At 48.6% G+C, this 18,523-nt stretch overlaps 1 protein-coding gene across 5 annotated transcripts; it reads right to left on the bottom strand.

The window, feature by feature from the left end:
• Nucleotides 1–821: 821 nt before the first annotated feature.
• Nucleotides 822–4,946, bottom strand: LOC125537208 (probable inactive leucine-rich repeat receptor-like protein kinase At3g03770). 5 transcript variants are annotated; one of them, XM_048700508.1, is made up of 10 exons: nt 4,684–4,946; nt 4,406–4,573; nt 2,905–4,266; nt 2,658–2,791; nt 2,347–2,578; nt 2,041–2,249; nt 1,909–1,940; nt 1,713–1,833; nt 1,248–1,535; nt 822–1,153 (listed from the first exon to the last, which is right to left on the bottom strand). In XM_048700508.1, the coding sequence occupies exons 3-9, from the start codon at nt 4,223–4,225 to the stop codon at nt 1,269–1,271; spliced, it is 2,316 nt and encodes a 771-aa protein (XP_048556465.1). In that variant the 5' UTR covers nt 4,226–4,266; nt 4,406–4,573; nt 4,684–4,946; the 3' UTR covers nt 822–1,153; nt 1,248–1,268. The 5 variants fall into 5 exon arrangements, with proteins under 5 accessions (XP_048556465.1, XP_048556462.1, XP_048556466.1 ...); XM_048700505.1 differs by having other exon boundaries at nt 2,905–4,573; XM_048700509.1 differs by having other exon boundaries at nt 1,713–1,824; nt 2,905–4,573.
• Nucleotides 4,947–18,523: the final 13,577 nt, after the last annotated feature.

Below are 18,523 nucleotides of genomic sequence, written 5' to 3'. Positions count from 1 at the left end.
CGTGAAAGTACACATTATGTAGTGCAAAACTCATGTAGGATGCAAATATATAAGAGCTATAGGTCAATGGATATCATCATGCCAAGTTTGTAAGTTTTAACAGATTCCGTTAGTTATATTATGATGCACTTTTGCCATAGATTTTCCATCAATCAAATTGATCCTAACATAAATGAAAATGCCACAATTGCGTAGAACACAGAAAAATGCACAACATTCATGTAAGGCACATTTTCATCGGATACACGAATTAAAAGTTACAACAGTTTTAAAATAAGATAGTGCAACTCCTTTCAGCTAGGCGTTGCACTACACTATGCAGCTCCTTTCAGCTAGGCGCTGCACAACCACGAGTGAGGCCGGGGGTGCCACGCTAGACAGACGTGCAACGCCTGAGAGCTAGGCGCTGCACCGTAAAATGTGGCGCCTTCGTGTCGGTCACCACTCAAAACGGTTAATTGGGTGCATTTTTTTAAAGCAGTTCATTTTGTAAAATGTTTTCGTTCATAGATCAAAATTGTCTAATTTGCCTACCAGAGAAACACGACAACGGCCCGACCTGGCACTAGCAACAACGTGGACATGAGCTATGCGTGAGACAAGGCTCAACGAGCGAGCGCAGCAGCCACACCATCACGTTTTGCACAAATATTAAAAACAGGTGATCCAAAGACTCTGCTTTTAGATGTGAGATGGTTATTTCATATCTAGATGTAAAATAGCAAATCTGTTACAAATAATGTTTTGATCCAAATTAATTGGCGCTGCTTTTGTATAAATTTAGTTCAATGTTGTATTAAATCTATGCCAATTAATTTGGATTAGAGGGAGTAGCAGCATTATTTTTTAGATACAATATGCATTGGAATATTACAATATCTAGTTCTCAAAAACCATACAAATTTGTATTTCTAGACTAGACAAAGTGGAAATTTCAGGACACTGTGGGAACATATAATGGTTTTATGGGAGTGCATTAAAGGTTGGTTCTACTTAATTTGAGAAGTTGAAAACTCATCATATCCAGTGGCGTCTTGGTGAAAACTGTAGTACTCTATATGCATCACGGGGTCCAGCTTGAGCTGCTGTACACTTGTATCCTTGCCTTGAGCCATGAATCCATGATGATGCTTGGCAATGTATTTTTGTGAGCCTGCAAGATGAGCATGTGATTTCAGAATTCAGATCCTAGTTGCACATTTCTTTGGAGATCATCGTCGGGAAGTTATTAGATGTATTAGACGTACCCTAGCGGTGGGTGGGGTGGGTCAGTCGTGTGCAGATTGTGCATGGGGCTGCGAGGGCGAGAGCGGGGACTCCTCGCTGCTGCGTGAGTCATCCTGCACCTGGGCCGCAAACTGCAGGTTCCAGAGCACGTCCTCCACTGAGGGCCTCTGCGTTGGCTCCTTGGCCAGGCAGCGGAGGCAGATCTCCATGACGGTCCTCATGGAGTCGTCGGAGCAGGCCTTGCTGACCGCCGGGTCCACCAAGTTGCTCCTCTTGCTGGGTCCTTGTGCTGTCAGCGCCGATTGCAACTTTTTCGATCCACAAACTTTTTCCGATTACAACAAGCCCTACTATATACTGTATATAATATACTCCCTCTCTCCCATAATATAAGACCGTTTTTGATACTACTATACAAAACGCTCTTATATTTTGGGACGGATGAAGTACTTAGCAACAAGACAAGGAAAGGAAAGGAAACGAACCTGTTCTTTCATCATCTCCACCTCGTATATGGAACTGATGGGCCTGCCGGAGATAACCTCCAGCAGTATCACACCAAAATCGTACATGTCAATCTTATCACCATTCGGAACCCTGCAAATTCTAGCTAGTTTTCAGCAACACCGGCCCAACTGAAATTGAGATAAATAAGACTAGTCCATGTATTTAAGTAGCTACCTATCTGGTGGATACTTGCTTCCAGCTCCTCCCTGCATCTCCAAAGCAACAACATAGTTAGTTAATAATTAGTCTTTTTTTCTTTTTTTGAGAACTAGTACAAGTTAGTTAATTACTAGTCTAGTGGAGTACCTCTGATTTCATGGTCTCTGAGAGAATGGGGATGTTGTAGCTGCCGATTTTGGGGACCTGATTCTGGTCCATAAGAATGTTGGTGATCTTGAGGTTATTCGCAAACAGGCCTGGTATGATCCCTCCATGCAGGAACTGAATGCCCTTGGCCACACCAATGGCGGTCGATATTCTTTGGCCCCACGACAGCTTCCGGCCTTCCGTTCCTTCTGAAGATGAAGCCCCACTTCCGATTATACATATGACAAAAACACTAGCTAGGTAACAATGGAGGTGAGTGGGATTGAGAAGAAAAAAAGAACTTGCGTGAAATCCTGCCCCTGAGGTTGCCATTGTGCACATATTCGAAGACGAGGTAGAGGTGCGTAACGGTGGACTCGTCGAGGTTGTACTGGAAGCAGTGCCCCAGCGCGCTCACCAGGTGCCGATGCCTCAGCTTGGATATCATCTCGATGTGGCGGGTGAAGCTCTGGCTCTTGTTCACCTTGAGGGACCTGATTGTCACCGGGGTCCCATTGCTTAGCCGTCCACGGTACATCTGACCATCAACAACAATAATAACCTCCTCATGAGTTGAGCACTATAAGATAGTAGATGTCTAAAAAACAGAGACCTACCTGGCCATGAGCATCTTGCCCCATGAGGCTAGACACCTGGAAGTTATCGGTGGCCGCCTCCAGCTCCACCAAGGAGAATGATCTGTATGCCGGAATGCCAAGAGCCCCCAGCTTCACCGTCTGAGATATGTAACCTGTTTGTTTGTTTGTTTGTTTGTTTGTTTGTTCAAACACTACAAGTTAGCAGCAGCATTCCTTCCATTTTTGCCTCCCAACCCAACCCAACCCAAAGACCAAAGATTCTTACGCGCGTCGGCCAGCAAATTCGAAGGGTAAGCGCTCGACGCGTGCTCCACCAGTCTCCGTGCAGGCCTCGCCTTGGGCAACCTCGCCTTCCTCACCACAAACACCACCGCCGCGCTCACGACCAATGCTCCCACAAGGACAATGCCGGCCACCACACCGGCCTTGGCGCCACTCTTCTCGCGTCCCTGCTCAGGCACGATCCCGACGGCCAATGCCTGGTTCCGGCAGAAAGGCGACGGGTGCTGGGACTGGGAGTCGTCGCCGGTGGAAAGGCAGTTGGCCGAGAAGAGTACCGTCTTCCCGGGGGCCGCCAGCAGGCAGCCGGGGAGGCTCCCCGTCAGGAGGTTCGACGAGAGGTCCACGAACCGGAGGTTCTCGCCGCAGGAGGCGTTGCCCGAGAGCCGCCCGGTGAACCTGTTCCCGGCGATGCTCAGGTACTCCATGGACGGCAGCGACAGCAGCGCCGCCGGGAAAGGCCCCACGAACCTGTTCCCCGACACGTCCAGCCGCTCCAGGAGGTAGCACGAGGCGAGCATGTCGGCGGGGAGGCCGTCGCTGAACTTGTTGCCGGCGAGCACCACGCTGGCCACCTTCCGCCCCAGCCGCGGGAACTTGGGCCCTAGCGCGTTGTTGGCCATGTCAATCACCTGGAGGTTGCTCAGCTCCGGCAGGTTCCCGGAGAGGTTGTTGGACGCCAGCACCAGCGACCTCAGCGACGGCATGTCCTTGAGCGACTCCGGCAGCGTCCCCTGCAGCGTGTTGTTCCGGAGGCTGAGGACCGCCAGCAGCGGCATGTCCTTGAGCCACCCCGGCAGCTTACCTCCCAGCATGTTGTGGTCCGCGACCAGCGTCTGGAGGCTGCCGAGCTGGGACAGCCCCCGCGGGAGCTCGCCGTAGAGGTAGTTGGAGCTGACGTTGACGATCTCCAGCTTCTGGAGGCGGGAGATCTTCCCCCCCGGCAGTGGCCCCCAGAGGCCGAGGTTGGTGAGCGTGAGCACCTTGAGGTCCGGCAGCCTGGACAGCGTGGTGAAGAAGGCGTCGATGGAGAAGGTGGTGGGGAGCGGGCGCGCGCCGGGCTCGCCCATGATGTGGAGCTGCGTGACGCTGTCCTCGTAGCACTCGACGAAGGCGGAGGCGGTCTTGTAGTCGCCGCCGTAGCAGAAGTCGGTGTAGTTACGCCAGGTGCCGAGCACCGGCGGGTCGCCCAGGAGCTGCCGGAGCTTGAAGAGGGACCAGGCCTGTGAGGGCTGCAACGGCATGGCTCCCGGCAGCAATGACAGGGACGCCACCGACAGCAAGATGAGCAGAGCATGGCCACCCATTTTTTACAAGATTTCTTTCAGCTTCTTCCTGGATCAAGAAGCTGAGGAACCAAGAATAGTGATTGTGGGATTCTAGCGCAGGAGCAGAAGCGATTAGCAAATGAAGTTGTTGGACACTGGGACTGGGAGGAAAAGTCGAGTTTGAGAGCTCAGAAAAGTTAATGTGAGAGGAGCTTGTACAGTTAATGGAGATAGATACTGGTCACCAGAAAAACATTGTGCAGTCCGCACAGCGATCTGGCCGACTGATGGATAACCAGTGGTCCGTCCTTGACACCGCAAAGCAAGCAAGAACAAGATGCTCTCCCTCAAGAAACATCACCAGATTTGCATTCCTTTATTGAAGAACTGGCAAGAGGAATTAACCACACTATGTCAGCATGAAGAACTGGCAATAGAAATTAACCATATTATTACTATAGCCTAGAGAAAGTGCAAGAGATTAAACGGAACCTCACCTCACCTCACCACACCTCACCTTTGAATGATGATAATGAGATGAGTGCATGCAAGTGAAGTGAATGGAACAGCTTGAAAAAGCTTTTTTAGTTTTGGGGGTTTGTGAAGGGAGGGAATCATATGCTTAGTGTCGTCTAGTACTCTACTCTGCTCAGTAGAGTAGAGTAGTATACTCCACTGTGGCAGAGCAGAGGTAGGCGGGGCATCACGGGATGGCACAACCGCGGGGCAAAGGGACAAGACGGATTCTTTGCTCTCAGAATGATTGAGCTGGAGAGAAACGGAGGCTGGCAAAGGGACAAGGGGGTGTGAGCCCGGTGCTGCCTTTTTTTCTCTCTCCCTTTCCACTATCTATCATCAATGCAGCTTCGTCAAAATAAAATCAGCACTTCCCGGCGGGAAAAAGGGCTCGGCAGGCAAATGGTTGCTTTCTTTACTGCTTGTGCCTTTTCTCTGGGATCTCTCTCAATATTTTCATTCGTAAGTTTCTGCTAAAGCACAAAGCAGCAGGATATCTCTCTTGTTTCCTGGTTGGTTGCTTGGTTGACGTTGCTGAGATTTACTAAAGCTCGAGTGTAAGTAAGCAATCTGTTGTTTTCTGGCATCAATGTTTCGTGTGCAATTGATAGGGATATGATGACAATTCAGCTGATGGAGAAGCAAGCAACACCCAATCACAGTGTGATTTACTGCTGCTTTTGGGACACTACGCTTTGATGCCTGGTTTCTTGTTTCACAGCTTAAATCACAAGAAAGAATTATACTAGTGACAACACTGCTTAGCGTGAACTTCTTCTGCACACAGAGATTCTTTTCTTAAAAGAATCTAGAATCATCTCGGCCTGGCAGCAAAAATGGATGAGTGAAGTAGTAAAAGAATTTGAGATGGAGTGAACTAGTAAATTCAGAGTGTATTTTTTTTTACTGTTTTAGCGAGAAAATGTTTCTTTTGTGTAACAACTTCATATGTTGTGATTATTTACGAAACATTGCCCGGGATCTGTGTTTTTTTTGGAAAAGGGGTGATTCCCCGGCCTCTGCATCAGAAAAATGCATACGGCCATCTTATTAACCAAATAAAGTAGTGTCAACATGGTTCCGAAGGTCTTCACAACTAATAAAAAAGCACAGACAGCTCACACGGAGCCAAAAGGGGCTAGAAACACCAACTAGCCGAGGAAAGACGCCACAACCGGCTGGCCTGTGTACCTCCTATAATTTCTATCTGTTCACTACTGTTTTTGCCACAAAATTCCTTTGCTTTACTCAAAGGAGAAAAGACAACGGAGGCATCACTTTCTCTCTAGGTGGCAAACATGCACCAACCCTCCTCACTTCAGGCTACACAGCACATGAATTTTTTTGTACAGTGTAACATTGGGCAACAAACACGGAGAGAGAAAGTTGGAATCCTGGGTGCATGTGAGCGGTGGCCGGTGAGCCACACCCCCATTGTTTTTTAAATTTTCAGGCTAGGGGAGTTTTCACCACCTGATTTTTCGTTGAAAGTGGAGGATCATTAGAGCATCTCGAGCCGTTGGTCCCAGGAGGCGCATAAATTCGCCTCTGGGGTGAGCCAGCGCAAAAAATCGGCCTAGGGCCGAGTTGGTCCCCAGCCGCCGGTCCTAGGGCCGTCCCCAGGCGCGTTAAAAAAATTAAAAAATATAGCAAAGTTCAAAGTTCGGCGAAGTTCGGCATATATTACATTAAAAAAGCGGGTTTTTTTTAAAAGAACTGGCTAAAAGCGGAGCTGTCGCCGTCGTCATTGTCGTCGTCCGGCTTCTCCTTGACGCGGCCGTCCCTAGTGGACCCCTGACCGGCGTCGCCTATGCGGGCTGGTGCCGGCGGCGCGGCGTCGTCGTCGTTGTTCTCGATGACGACGATTCCTCCTTCGTCGCGGCCCCGGCGGCGCTGCGCGAATCGCCGCAGGGTGGCGCACTGGCTCTCCCTCGCCATCTTCAGGGAGTTCGTGTGCGCCCATTCTAGGGCCGCGTCGTCGTCGAGCTCGACGTCGCCGCCGTGCTCCGTCTTCACCGCGGGGAGGCCCGGCTCCGTCTTCACTGGCGCCAGGCCCGGCTCCGTCTTGGGCTTGACGAAGCGCGGAGGAGCCGACGAGGGGGCACGCCGGCCGCCCTCATTGATGACGATGCCGGCGCTGCGAGTGCGCCGGCCGAGCGGCTTCTTCGCCGCGGGCTCGGCCTTGACGCCGAGCAGCGCCGGAGCGCCGGACTAGTGCGAGGAAGAGCGGGAGGAGGAGGAAGAAGAGGCGCCGAACCTCCTGGGCAACCATTGCCCGTCGCGTCGGCGGTGAGCCGTGGCCGTGGCGGCCGCCCTCGCCGGGGGTTATGCCAACGGCGGGTTGTTGCCGCCCTCGAGGTACGTCAGAACACCCTCGAGGGTGCGGCCGGGGACACCCCACCACAGGTGGCGTCCGTCGCTGTTCTTCGGTCCGGCCACCGCCGGCGCGTCGTTGGTGGACGCCATCCTCTGCTGCTGCCGGCGCTGGAAGTACGCCATCCACGCCGCTATGTTGTCGGCGGCGTACTCGGGGAGGGCGAGCTGGGCGTCGGTGAGGGAGGCGCGCATGACGTCGACCTCGTCTGCGAAGTAGCCCGGTTTCGCCACGGCGTCGTGCAACTGTGGAATGGGCACTCCCCCGTTGCTGTGTCTCCACCCCGTTGGCCCGGCGTGCATGTCCGGCGGTGCCGGGATGTTCGCCTGGAACAGGAGCCAAGACTCCTGTTTCCGGAGGGAGCGGCGGCCGAAGCCGTTGGCCGCGGCCTCATCTCCGGGGAATCGCTCGGCCATCGAGAGAGGGAGGGAGGGAGAGGGAGGGCTCGGCGGCGGCGCTCGGGAAAGGGAGGGCTCGGCGGCGGCGCTCGGGAGAGGTAGAGGGCGGGCTAAGGCTGGTGTGGCTGGTGTGGCCAGAGGCGAGGGAGGCCGCCGGCTTATATAGCGGCGCCGCACCGTGTGTACGCATGCGAGGGAGGGGAGGCGTCGGCGCGCCGCCCCGTGACGCGTCGCCCGTGAGGAATCAATGGTAAGGCTGACCGACGACAGCCTTGCCATTGATTCCCCGCGGGAAACGAGGCGTTCGGGGAAGAAGACGTGCGGTGTCGCTGACACGGCGGGCCTGCGGCTCTTTCGCGCCAAAACCGCTCGCCCCGGCGCCCCCGAGCACCCCCTCCCAGCGCGCCGGGTTCGGCCTGGGTCCGCCGACTTTAAATTCGGCCCAGGCCGGCAAAAATCGGGCTCCTGGGGACGCGATTGGGCCGTTTTATCTGCGTCGGCGCGAAAAAAAGGCCTGGGGAGGCCTTTCTGAGGGCGCGGCTGGAGATGCTCTTGCATGTACATCAATCGCAACATGCATGCTCGGAGCATCGAGCAAGAGGGTGCTCAGTGGGTGTGGGCGACACTGTCGGAGCAAGTCAGCCAACCATCATCAACACAACGAAGTTCAACAAGAAGGCTGACGCGCCAGAGAACCGTCTCATCGCGATAGAGCTTCAGGGTGCGGAGTAGCGAGGGCTCCATGCCTTGGAACACAACCCAGTTGTAGGATCGAAAGTATGTCTAGAGGGGGGGTGATTAGACTACTTGACCAAATAAAAACTTAACCTTTTCCCAATTTTAGTTCTTGGCAGATTTTAGCTATTTTAGGACAAGTCAAGCAATCATCACATAATTCAAGTAAGCATGCAAAGAGTATATTGGCAGCGGAAAGTAAAGCATGCAACTTGCAAGAATATAAAGGGAAGGGTTTGGAGATTTCAAACGCAATTGGAGACACGGATGTTTTTCCCGTGGTTCGGATAGGTGGTGCTATCCTACATCCACGTTGATGGAGACTTCAACCCACGAAGGGTAACGGTTGCGCGAGTCCACACAGGGCTCCACCCAAGGGCAACGGTTGCGCGAGTCCACGGAGGGCTCCACCCATGAAGAAGCAACCACCCACAAAGGGTCCACGAAGAAGCAACCTTGTCTATCCCACCATGGCCATCGCCCACGAAGGACTTGCCTCACTAGCGGTAGATCTTCACGAAGTAGGCGATCTCCTTGCCCTTACAAACTCCTTGGTTCAACTCCACAATCTTGTCGGAGGCTCCCAAGTGACACCTAGCCAATCTAGGAGACACCACTCTCCAAGAAGTAACAAATGGTGTGTAGGTAATGAACTCCTTGCTCTTGTGCTTCAAATGATAGTCTCCCCAACACTCAACTCTCTCTCATAGGATTTGGATTTGGTGGAAAGAAGATTTGAGTGGAAAGCAACTTGGGAAGGCTAGAGATCAAGATTTATATGGTAGGAATGGGATGTCTTGATCTCAACACATGAGTAGGTGGTTCTCTCTTAGAACAAATGAGTTGGAATGATGTGTGTGTTCTGATGGCTCTCTCACTTAGTGAGAAAGAGGTGGAGGGGTATATATAGCTTCCACACAAAATCCAACCGTTACACAGTTTTCCAATCTCGGTGGGACCGAATCATAAAACTCGGTCGGACCGAAAATGTAAACCTAGTGACCGTTAGGAATTTCGGTGGGACTGACATGCAACTCGGTAGAACCGATTCGGTTAGGGTTTGGGCATAACATAATCTCGGTGAGACCGATTACACAAACTCGGTGAGACCGAGTTTGGTAATAAGCTAACCAGAGAGTTGGTCAGGCAAACTCGGTGGGACCGATTTGCTCTTTCGGTGGGACCGAGTGGAACTCGGTGAGACCGAAAAGTTACAAAGGGGAAACACTGAGTTTACATTGCAATCTCGGTGGGACCGAAAAGTTACGAAAGGGAAACAGAGAGTTTGCAACCCCATCTCGGTGAGACCGAGATCCCTATCGGTAGGACCGAATTGCTAGGGTTTGGCAGTGGCTAATGACAAGTGAAACTCGGTGGCGCCGGATAGGAAGAATCGGTAGGACCCGAGTTTGGCTTAGAGGTTTAGGTCATATGTGGATATGGGAAAGTAGTTGAGGATTTTGGAGCATATCATTAAGCACATGAAGCAAGAGGCTCATTAAGCAACACCTCATCCCTCCTTAATAGTATTGGCTTTTCCTATGGACTCAATGTGATCTTGGATCACTAAAATATAAAATGAAGAGTCTTGAGCTTTTGAGCTTGAGCCAATCCATTGTCCTTAGCATTTTGAGGGTTCCACTTTCATATCCATGCCATGCCAATCATTGAGCTTTCCTGAAATAATCATCTTGGAATAGCATTAGCTCAATGAGCTATATGTTATTATGAATTACCAAAACCACCTAGGGATAGTTGCACTTTCAATCTCTCCCTTTTTGGTAATTGATAACAACATATAGATCAAAGCTTCGACAAAAGATAATAAGCATGAAATATATCGTCGCTTTGAGAAGTATGTGATAAGTAAGAGCTCCCCCTAAATTTGTGCATATTTAAAAAATTTGCTTTGGACTGCAAATGCACAAAGAGTTAGAGTCATGGGTTACTCTTCCATGTCACATACATCTTGGTGGAGCGCTCAAAATGATAAGATTGAAATACATGCACTCATCATCAAGAATAGTGAATGATCACAAACGATAGATAGAATGATAATATTTAAGCAAGCATTAAGCAAACATTAAGTGTAGCTTATGATCAAACACATGATCATCGATGTCTCACAAACATAAGGACGTAGTATCTCACACACAAAAGCAAACAAAGTTCGAAGAAACCACCAAATAAAACAAGAGAGAAAAGCAACACTCTCTCTCTCGAAGCCTATGATCTATACATCTTCTCCCCCTTTGGCAACAAGTTACCAAAAAGTTCCTAGAAAAATCATAGTGCTAAGTCGTCGCTCAGGCTTGATCTTCAGGTGGTGGTGGAGTCCGAATCACGCCAAGGACGAAGGCTTCTGTAGATGTTGAAGTAGTCGCAGGAGTTGGAGCTGAAGTTGACGCTGGAGCTGAGGCTGTAGCTGGTGCTGAAGTTGTAGCTCTGGTGTCAGCAACTGGTACGGCAGACGACCTCGGGCCTCGTGGCACTCTAGAAAAAGCATGAGTGGTAGACCTTCCTCTCCTCTCATTCATGTCCTCCTGGAGCTGCTCCACTGCAGACTGGACTTCTGTTACCTTCACATCCAAGTCATAGAACTTCTGTTCCATGATCCTCTCTAGGCTCTGCTGATTTTTAGTGAGGTTGGCTAGATTTTGCTCAATTCTCAGTGAGGATGCAATCAAGTAACTGAGCCGCTCTTGTTTGGTCTTCAAGAAGTACTCAGATGCCTCCTCTTGAGTAGGCATCCTGGCAGCTTTCTCCTTCTTCGCCTTCTCCTTCTTTGCAAATGCTTGTGCAGACGATGGCTCATTTTCTGTCATCACAACTTCATTGTTCTCAAAATCTGGACGGATGGGCAGGTGTTCCTTATCCAACAAATATATGCGCGTGCCCATCTTGGAGTTGATGAGCTCCTGAATCTGAGGGGCATATCCACAGCTCCTCTTTTGATCTGCAGCTGTCCTCTTAATGGTTTCCACAATGAGACTCATGACCTTGAATTTCTGAGGCACGTCAAAGACATGAAGCAGGTTGATCGCATGACCTCTGATCATCTTGTGATCTTCAGACTTAGGCAACAGAGTGTGCCTTAGTATCCAATTGATAGTAGGCAATCCTGAGAGCAGATAGTGCACTGAGCCAAACTTGAATGTGTCAAGAGCTTCATTGGGAATTTCCTTGTACATGTTAGACATGGAGTTATGGTCCATTTTCTTCTTGGCATAGATGTCCAAGTCCCCATCTTGCTCTTCTGGGGCATTGATGATCTGTGCCCACTCAGCCACTGTAGATTGGTACCTTGTACCCTCAGACATCCAAGTAATCCTTCCATCCGGATAAAAGTGAGCTGTGGAGTAGAACTGCATGATGAGTTCCTCGTTCCACTTTGTGAGCTTCTGCCCAACAAAGTCCTCTACTCCACACGCTCTGAAGCTGTCCTGAACTCCTGGGTAGTGCTCTTCATTCTCCTTGATATAGGTCCAGTCGACCCATCTCATGTCACAAACGATTGGCTTCTTGTCAAGCAAAACAGTCTCATAAAAGTCTTGTTGCTCCTTTGTATGAAACCTGTAATCCACGGCAGTCCTTCTTCTAGAAGCATACGGGTCTGCTTCTCTCCATTTCCTTAGCCCTGAGTCTCTCCTGAGCTTCATGTCCTCAGCCACGAGATGACCATCATTGTGGTCTGGGATCTTGGGCTTGAGCTTCCGGAGGACACTTTCTTCCTCTTCTTCAGTAGCTTCAGGCACTGGGGCCTTGTTCTTTTCTGCAGCTGGGATGCTTCGTGTGTTTCTCTTTGGTGCATTCTTAGGCTTAGGTGCAGCCTTAGGTGTTTCCTTGGGCTTGGATGCAGCTGTTCCTGACCTTATAGCATCTCCCATGAGTTTGGCTGCCTTGGGCGCTGGTGCAGCCGCCTCTTCTTCCTCCTCCTCTTCTACCATGATGGAGGCTCTCCCAAGCACTTTGGCTACAGTCTTTTTCACCCTCTCTTTCCTCTTTTTGCTCTCAGCAGCCATGGGCTCAATGGGAGCAGGTGCAGGCTTCTCAGTTGATACTCTAGCCTTTGACATTGGCTGCCTGCCTGCTGGCCTCTTGACTTTCAGCCCTGGCTTTGAGCCTTGAGCTGGCTCAACTCTTTTGGAGGTGGCCTCTTCCTCTGTCACATAGTCTTCATCCTCAGAATCAGACGTTCTCTTCTTCCTTTGACGTGTGGCAGCCTTAGGAAGATTGCTGGGTGTGCTCCTGCTGCCATCATCAGAAGAACTTGAGGGGCTAGTGCCCTCACTCATCACAACTTCCTGCTCTGAGAGGTTTTGACTGTCACTTTGATCAGACATGTTGCACACTGACTGCTGACCCTGTGAATATATTATGGATAAGATAGAGTGGATGAGCATCACAAAAATAAGAGATTTTTGCAAAAGAATAATCCAAAAACTTAGTTTTAGTTTTCCACAGAAAGCATCTCGGATCTACCGATTTTCAAACTCGGTGACACCGAAGCAGTTTTGGCACCAGAACTGGTGAACTCGGTCAGACCGAGTCACAGTTCGGTGGCACCGAGACTGCTAGGGTTTCACAGAATTTCAAAATCGGTCGCACCGATAAGTTATTCTCGGTCAGACCGAGTTTCACTTGTGCAATGGCAAAAGCCAGATCGGTGGGACCGAGTTTTTCAATTCGGTGGGTCCGAGATGGTTTCGGCGGAAACCTAAACCTAGAATTTTCGAATTAAACCTAATCTATGAGCGTTTTGACTGGATAGGGGTGTTTCAAACGTGGCAAGAATCATGATGATCACAATGTGCTAGGAATCAGATTGAGGAATAGCACAGAGATCAAGTCCATACCCTAGTTCGGCGTGGACTTGCTACGGCGGCAACGGCGGGGCAGAAATCCGTTGACGGCGGCGGAGACCAGCGACTGGAGGCTGCTGGCGGCGAGGAGACGATCCGGAGACCTCGGGGGCAGAGCAGGCTATCGCGCGGGCGAGGAGGTTTCGGAGAAATTTCCAAAATTCTGCCCGTCACTATATATAGCCCGACCCCGTCGGTGTGACCGAGTGGAACAACTCGGTGGCACCGAGATGCAAAACTGTGTGCAGTTATTGCAACTCGGTGTGACCGAAAAGTTCAAATCGGTTGCACCGAGATCGAAAACCTAGATCAACTTAATGAACTCGGTAGGACCGAAATGGAGTATCGGTCAGACCGAGATTCATAAAGAGGTTTTGGAAGTTTAAGTCTATGACGAATCGGGGACTCCGAGCGCTCCTCACACAGAGTGGTTCGAATCTGACTTGATCAAATTTTGTGATGCAGCATGAATAGAGTTTGAGACGAGAAAAGCATAGATAGCTAGAGGAGGTTCTTAGGCATTCTTGTCCATCCACTTGGCAAAAGAAGATAAAGCCAAACAATCAAAGCAACAAGTGGATGTCCTTGAATGAGTAAAATATGCAATCAGCATGCTCACACAATAAGATAGCAAATGAAATATGTGGCAAAGCATGCACAACCAATTCTAGCATCTATCAAGCAATTTGCGATGACTAGGTCATCTATATATGAGTATATTGACTTAGGAGTCAAGTGAGAACACTTGATCGTAGGTCATACTCATCGTTTAAGCTCAAGTGGGGTTACCACTTTTACATAAAGCATTGTTTTGTTCACATCTTTAGAGTTGCTTTAGCTCAAGTCTTAGAGTAAAGCTCCCCCTAGATGTGATATCCCCCCTAAGAGGGATGAACTAACCTTGGGTTTTGTCGATGATGACTTCATGTAGATATTGAAGATGTGGATGCTCAATGTTGATGTAGATCTCTTGGAGCTATCCATTTGAGTGAATTTCACTTTCAATACCTACATGGGTTAGTCCCACAAGGAACAAACAAGGATATCCATAGACATAGAGTGATGCACACACAAGATGATGTCCATGAAAACTTTAGGTTACCTTGTCCCTTGTCTTACCAACAAGAGGGTTTGTGACTCCTTGAACTAGTGCAAGATGTGGAAGTTGATTGCACTTGTTCTTGCCAAAATGATAAGAGTGAAGTATGTTGGCGGAGTCACCCTCAAGAACTCTTTAGTTCTTCTTCTTTTGGATCCACATCATCTTGATGGGAATCCTTGGAGTTGTAGTCGTACTTGATGAAGTAGAGCTTGAAGTAGTCTTGGGAATCCACTTGACTAAGGTCTTTGGAGCTTCTTCAAATGCATCAATTTCCTCTTGAAGCTTGTCCTTGCCTTTTTGCTCGTAGTCTTGTGGTGGAAGATCATCTTGAGCTTGTGTCCCCTTGAAAGAAGTATACTTATCTTGTTGAGGGACAAACTTTGTCTTGGGGTATTGATCTTCTTCCCACTCAACTCCATTGGCATTGAACTTTCGTTCAAAACCAACACCTTGATTCTTCCGGTGCATTCCTTGCTTGCGCACAATTTCCTCGAATTGCTTACACCCGGCAAGGCTTTTGTACACTCCTTTCTCTATAATTCCCTTCAATAAGCTATTTTCTTGCTCAAGTATAACTTGGCTAAGAGGATCATTAGTGGAATCAAGAGAACTACTAGAAGCAACAATATTGGATTTAGCATGATCATTGTTACTACTAGAGGAAGAATCTTTCTTGTTAGACTTGACTTGAGGCATGTAAGTGGATAAGAGTAAACGCTTGGCAATGTAAGAAGAACTTTTCTTGCGGAGATCATCATTGATTGCCTTTAAGAACTCATGCTCTTGCTCAAGATTGAGCTTTTCAAAGCATAGCTTCTCATGAGCCCTTAAAAGTTCTCGATGATCTTCGAAGATAGTGTCATGAGCTAACTTAAGAGTTTTTAGTTCTTTAGTTAGAGCCTCAATCTTCTCCTTATCATTGTCATTCGTTTTATCTTGATTAGCATGATTAATTGGCCTTTCATCATAGTATTCATCACTAGAGTTATCACCAATTAAATCATCACCCAACAAGTCATCTTCATCACTATTGAAATCAACATACTCGGGGTGTGTTACCTTAGGACCTTTGGCCATGAAGCATCTTCCAATTCCTTCATTTGGTGAGTCAAATATGTCATAGGAGTTGGTTGACACAAGTGCTAGACCGGCAACACCTTCATCTTGAGTATCTTCGGAGTCGGAGTGATAACTTCTCTCGGAGTGGCTGTCGGAGTCGGAGCCGGATACCCATTCACCAACATGAGCTTGATGTCTTCGTCTTGTGTAGCTCCTTGATGATTTTTCCTTCCTTTCCGAATCCTTACTTCTCCGTGAGTATCTTCGTTCATAATGATCATCTCTACTCCTTCTCTCTCTTTGTGGTGATCTTTGCTTCTTCTTCTTGGAGAATCTTCTCTTCTTTTGTAGGGAGCCGTACACTCATTGGAATAGTGTCCGGGTCTTCCACAATTGTAACAGTTTCGCTCTCGACTAGAAGATCTTTTGTCATTGTAGGACCTTGATTTGGAGTTTCTATCTTTGCTTCTATTCTTGTAGAACTTGTTGAAGTTCTTCACCATTAAGCTCAATTCTTCATTGAAGTCTTGTTTCTCACTTGATGATGTAGGGGCTTCACATGAGGCTTTGTAGGCACCACTTGATTTGTTGTGAAGTTCCTCTTTATTCTTAAGTGACATCTCATGAGCAACAATTCTTCCAATCACTTCTGTTGGCTTGAGATCTTTGTAATTGGGCATCATTTGGATCAATGTGCACACGGTATCATATTTTCCATCCAAGGCTCTTAGGATATTCTTGATGATGAATTTATCGGTCATCTCTTCACTTCCTAAGCCGGCAATCTCATTTGTGATGAGAGCAAGCCTAGAGTACATTTCAGCGACACCTTCACCATCCTTCATCTTGAACTTGTCAAGTTGGCTTTGGAGCACATCCAACTTGGATTCCTTGACGGAGTCGGTACCTTCGTGCATATCAATCAAAGTGTCCCAAATTTCCTTTGCATTCTCAAGGCGGCTGATTTTGTTGAATTCTTCGGGGCACAATCCGTTGAAGAGAATATCACAAGCTTGAGCATTGTATTGCAACATCTTCAACTCATCCACGGTAGCTTCACGGTTTGGTTCTCTCCCGTCAAAGAAGTCACCTTGCAAACCAACACACACAATAGCCCAAACACCGGGGTTATGTCCAAGAATATGCATTTTCATTTTATGCTTCCAACTAGCAAAATTAGTACCATCAAAGTAAGGACCTCTACGGTGATAATTTCCCTCGCTAGACGCCATACTCTCCTAGGTTGTGAAACCAAGGCTATGACCACCAAAAGCTATGGAGATCAAGCAAATGGAGACCAAAGCTCTGATACCACTTGTAGGATCGAAAGTATGTCTAGAGGGGGGGTGATTAGACTACTTGACCAAATAAAAACTTAACCTTTTCCCAATTTTAGTTCTTGGCAGATTTTAGCTATTTTAGGACAAGTCAAGCAATCATCACATAATTCAAGCAAGCATGCAAAGAGTATATTGGCAGCGGAAAGTAAAGCATGCAACTTGCAAGAATATAAAGGGAAGGGTTTGGAGATTTCAAACGCAATTGGAGACACGGATGTTTTTCCCGTGGTTCGGATAGGTGGTGCTATCCTACATCCACGTTGATGGAGACTTCAACCCACGAAGGGTAACAGTTGCGCGAGTCCACACAGGGCTCCACCCAAGGGCAACGGTTGCGCGAGTCCACGGAGGGCTCCACCCACGAAGGGTCCACGAAGAAGCAACCACCCACAAAGGGTCCACGAAGAAGCAACCACCCACAAAGGGTCCACGAAGAAGCAACCTCGTCTATCCCACCATGGCCATCGCCCACGAAGGACTTGCCTCACTAGCGGTAGATCTTCACGAAGTAGGCGATCTCCTTGCCCTTACAAACTCCTTGGTTCAACTCCACAATCTTGTCGGAGGCTCCCAAGTGACACCTAGCCAATCTAGGAGACACCACTCTCCAAGAAGTAACAAATGGTGTGTAGGTAATGAACTCCTTGCTCTTGTGCTTCAAATGATAGTCTCCCCAACACTCAACTCTCTCTCATAGGATTTGGATTTGGTGGAAAGAAGATTTGAGTGGAAAGCAACTTGGGAAGGCTAGAGATCAAGATTCATATGGTAGGAATGGGATGTCTTGATCTCAACACATGAGTAGGTGGTTCTCTCTCAGAACAAATGAGTTGGAATGATGTGTGTGTTCTGATGGCTCTCTCACTTAGTGAGAAAGAGGTGGAGGGGTATATATAGCCTCCACACAAAATCCAACCGTTACACAGTTTTCCAATCTCGGTGGGACCGAATCATAAAACTCGGTCGGACCGAAAATGTAAACCTAGTGACCGTTAGGAATTTCGGTGGGACTGACATGCAACTCGGTAGGACCGATTCGGTTAGGGTTTGGGCATAACGTAATCTCGGTGAGACCGATTACACAAACTCGGTGAGACCGAGTTTGGTAATAAGCTAACTAGCAGAGAGTTGGTCAGGCAAACTCGGTGGGACCGATTTGCTCTTTCGGTGAGACCGAGTGGAACTCGGTGAGACCGAAAAGTTACAAAGGAAACACTGAGTTTACATTGCAATCTCGGTGGGACGATTCGCTCTTTCGGTGGGACCGAAAATTTACGAAAGGGAAACAGAGAGTTTGCAATCCCATCTCGGTGAGACCGAGATCCCTATCGGTAGAACCGAATTGCTAGGGTTTGGCAGTGGCTTATGACAAGTAGGAAGAATCGGTAGGACCGAGTTTGGCTTAGAGTTTAGGTCATATGTGGATATGGGAAAGTAGTTGAGGATTTTGGAGCATATCATTAAGCACATGAAGCAAGAGGCTCATTAAGCAACACCTCATCCCTCCTTAATAGTATTGGCTTTTCCTATGGACTCAATGTGATCTTGGATCACTAAAATATAAAATGAAGAGTCTTGAGCTTTTGAGCTTGAGCCAATCCATTGTCCTTAGCATTTTGAGGGCTCCACTTTCATATCCATGCCATGCCAATCATTGAGCTTTCCTGAAATAATCATCTTGGAATAGCATTAGCTCAATGAGCTATATGTTGTTATGAATTACCAAAACCACCTAGGGATAGTTGCACTTTCACTAGTTCTAATGCTTACATAGGAGCCAGCAGCACAGTAGGAGGAAGGAGGGGCGGGCTGCCAAGGCAACCACACATTACATTAACCAATTAGCCCTCCCCCCTTTGGTAGCACGGGGGGAACCCTAGCCGCCACACCTAGCGGTCACCTCCGGCGCCCTCCCTCGCATTGTCGCCGTCGTGCCCCAGGAAGGTGGTAG

This window comes from Triticum urartu, chromosome 2 (assembly GCF_003073215.2).
Source record: "Triticum urartu cultivar G1812 chromosome 2, Tu2.1, whole genome shotgun sequence".
NCBI lineage: Eukaryota > Viridiplantae > Streptophyta > Magnoliopsida > Poales > Poaceae > Triticum > Triticum urartu.
The sequence above is the reverse complement of the archived record's forward strand: the minus strand, read 5'-3'. Positions and strand labels throughout refer to the sequence as shown.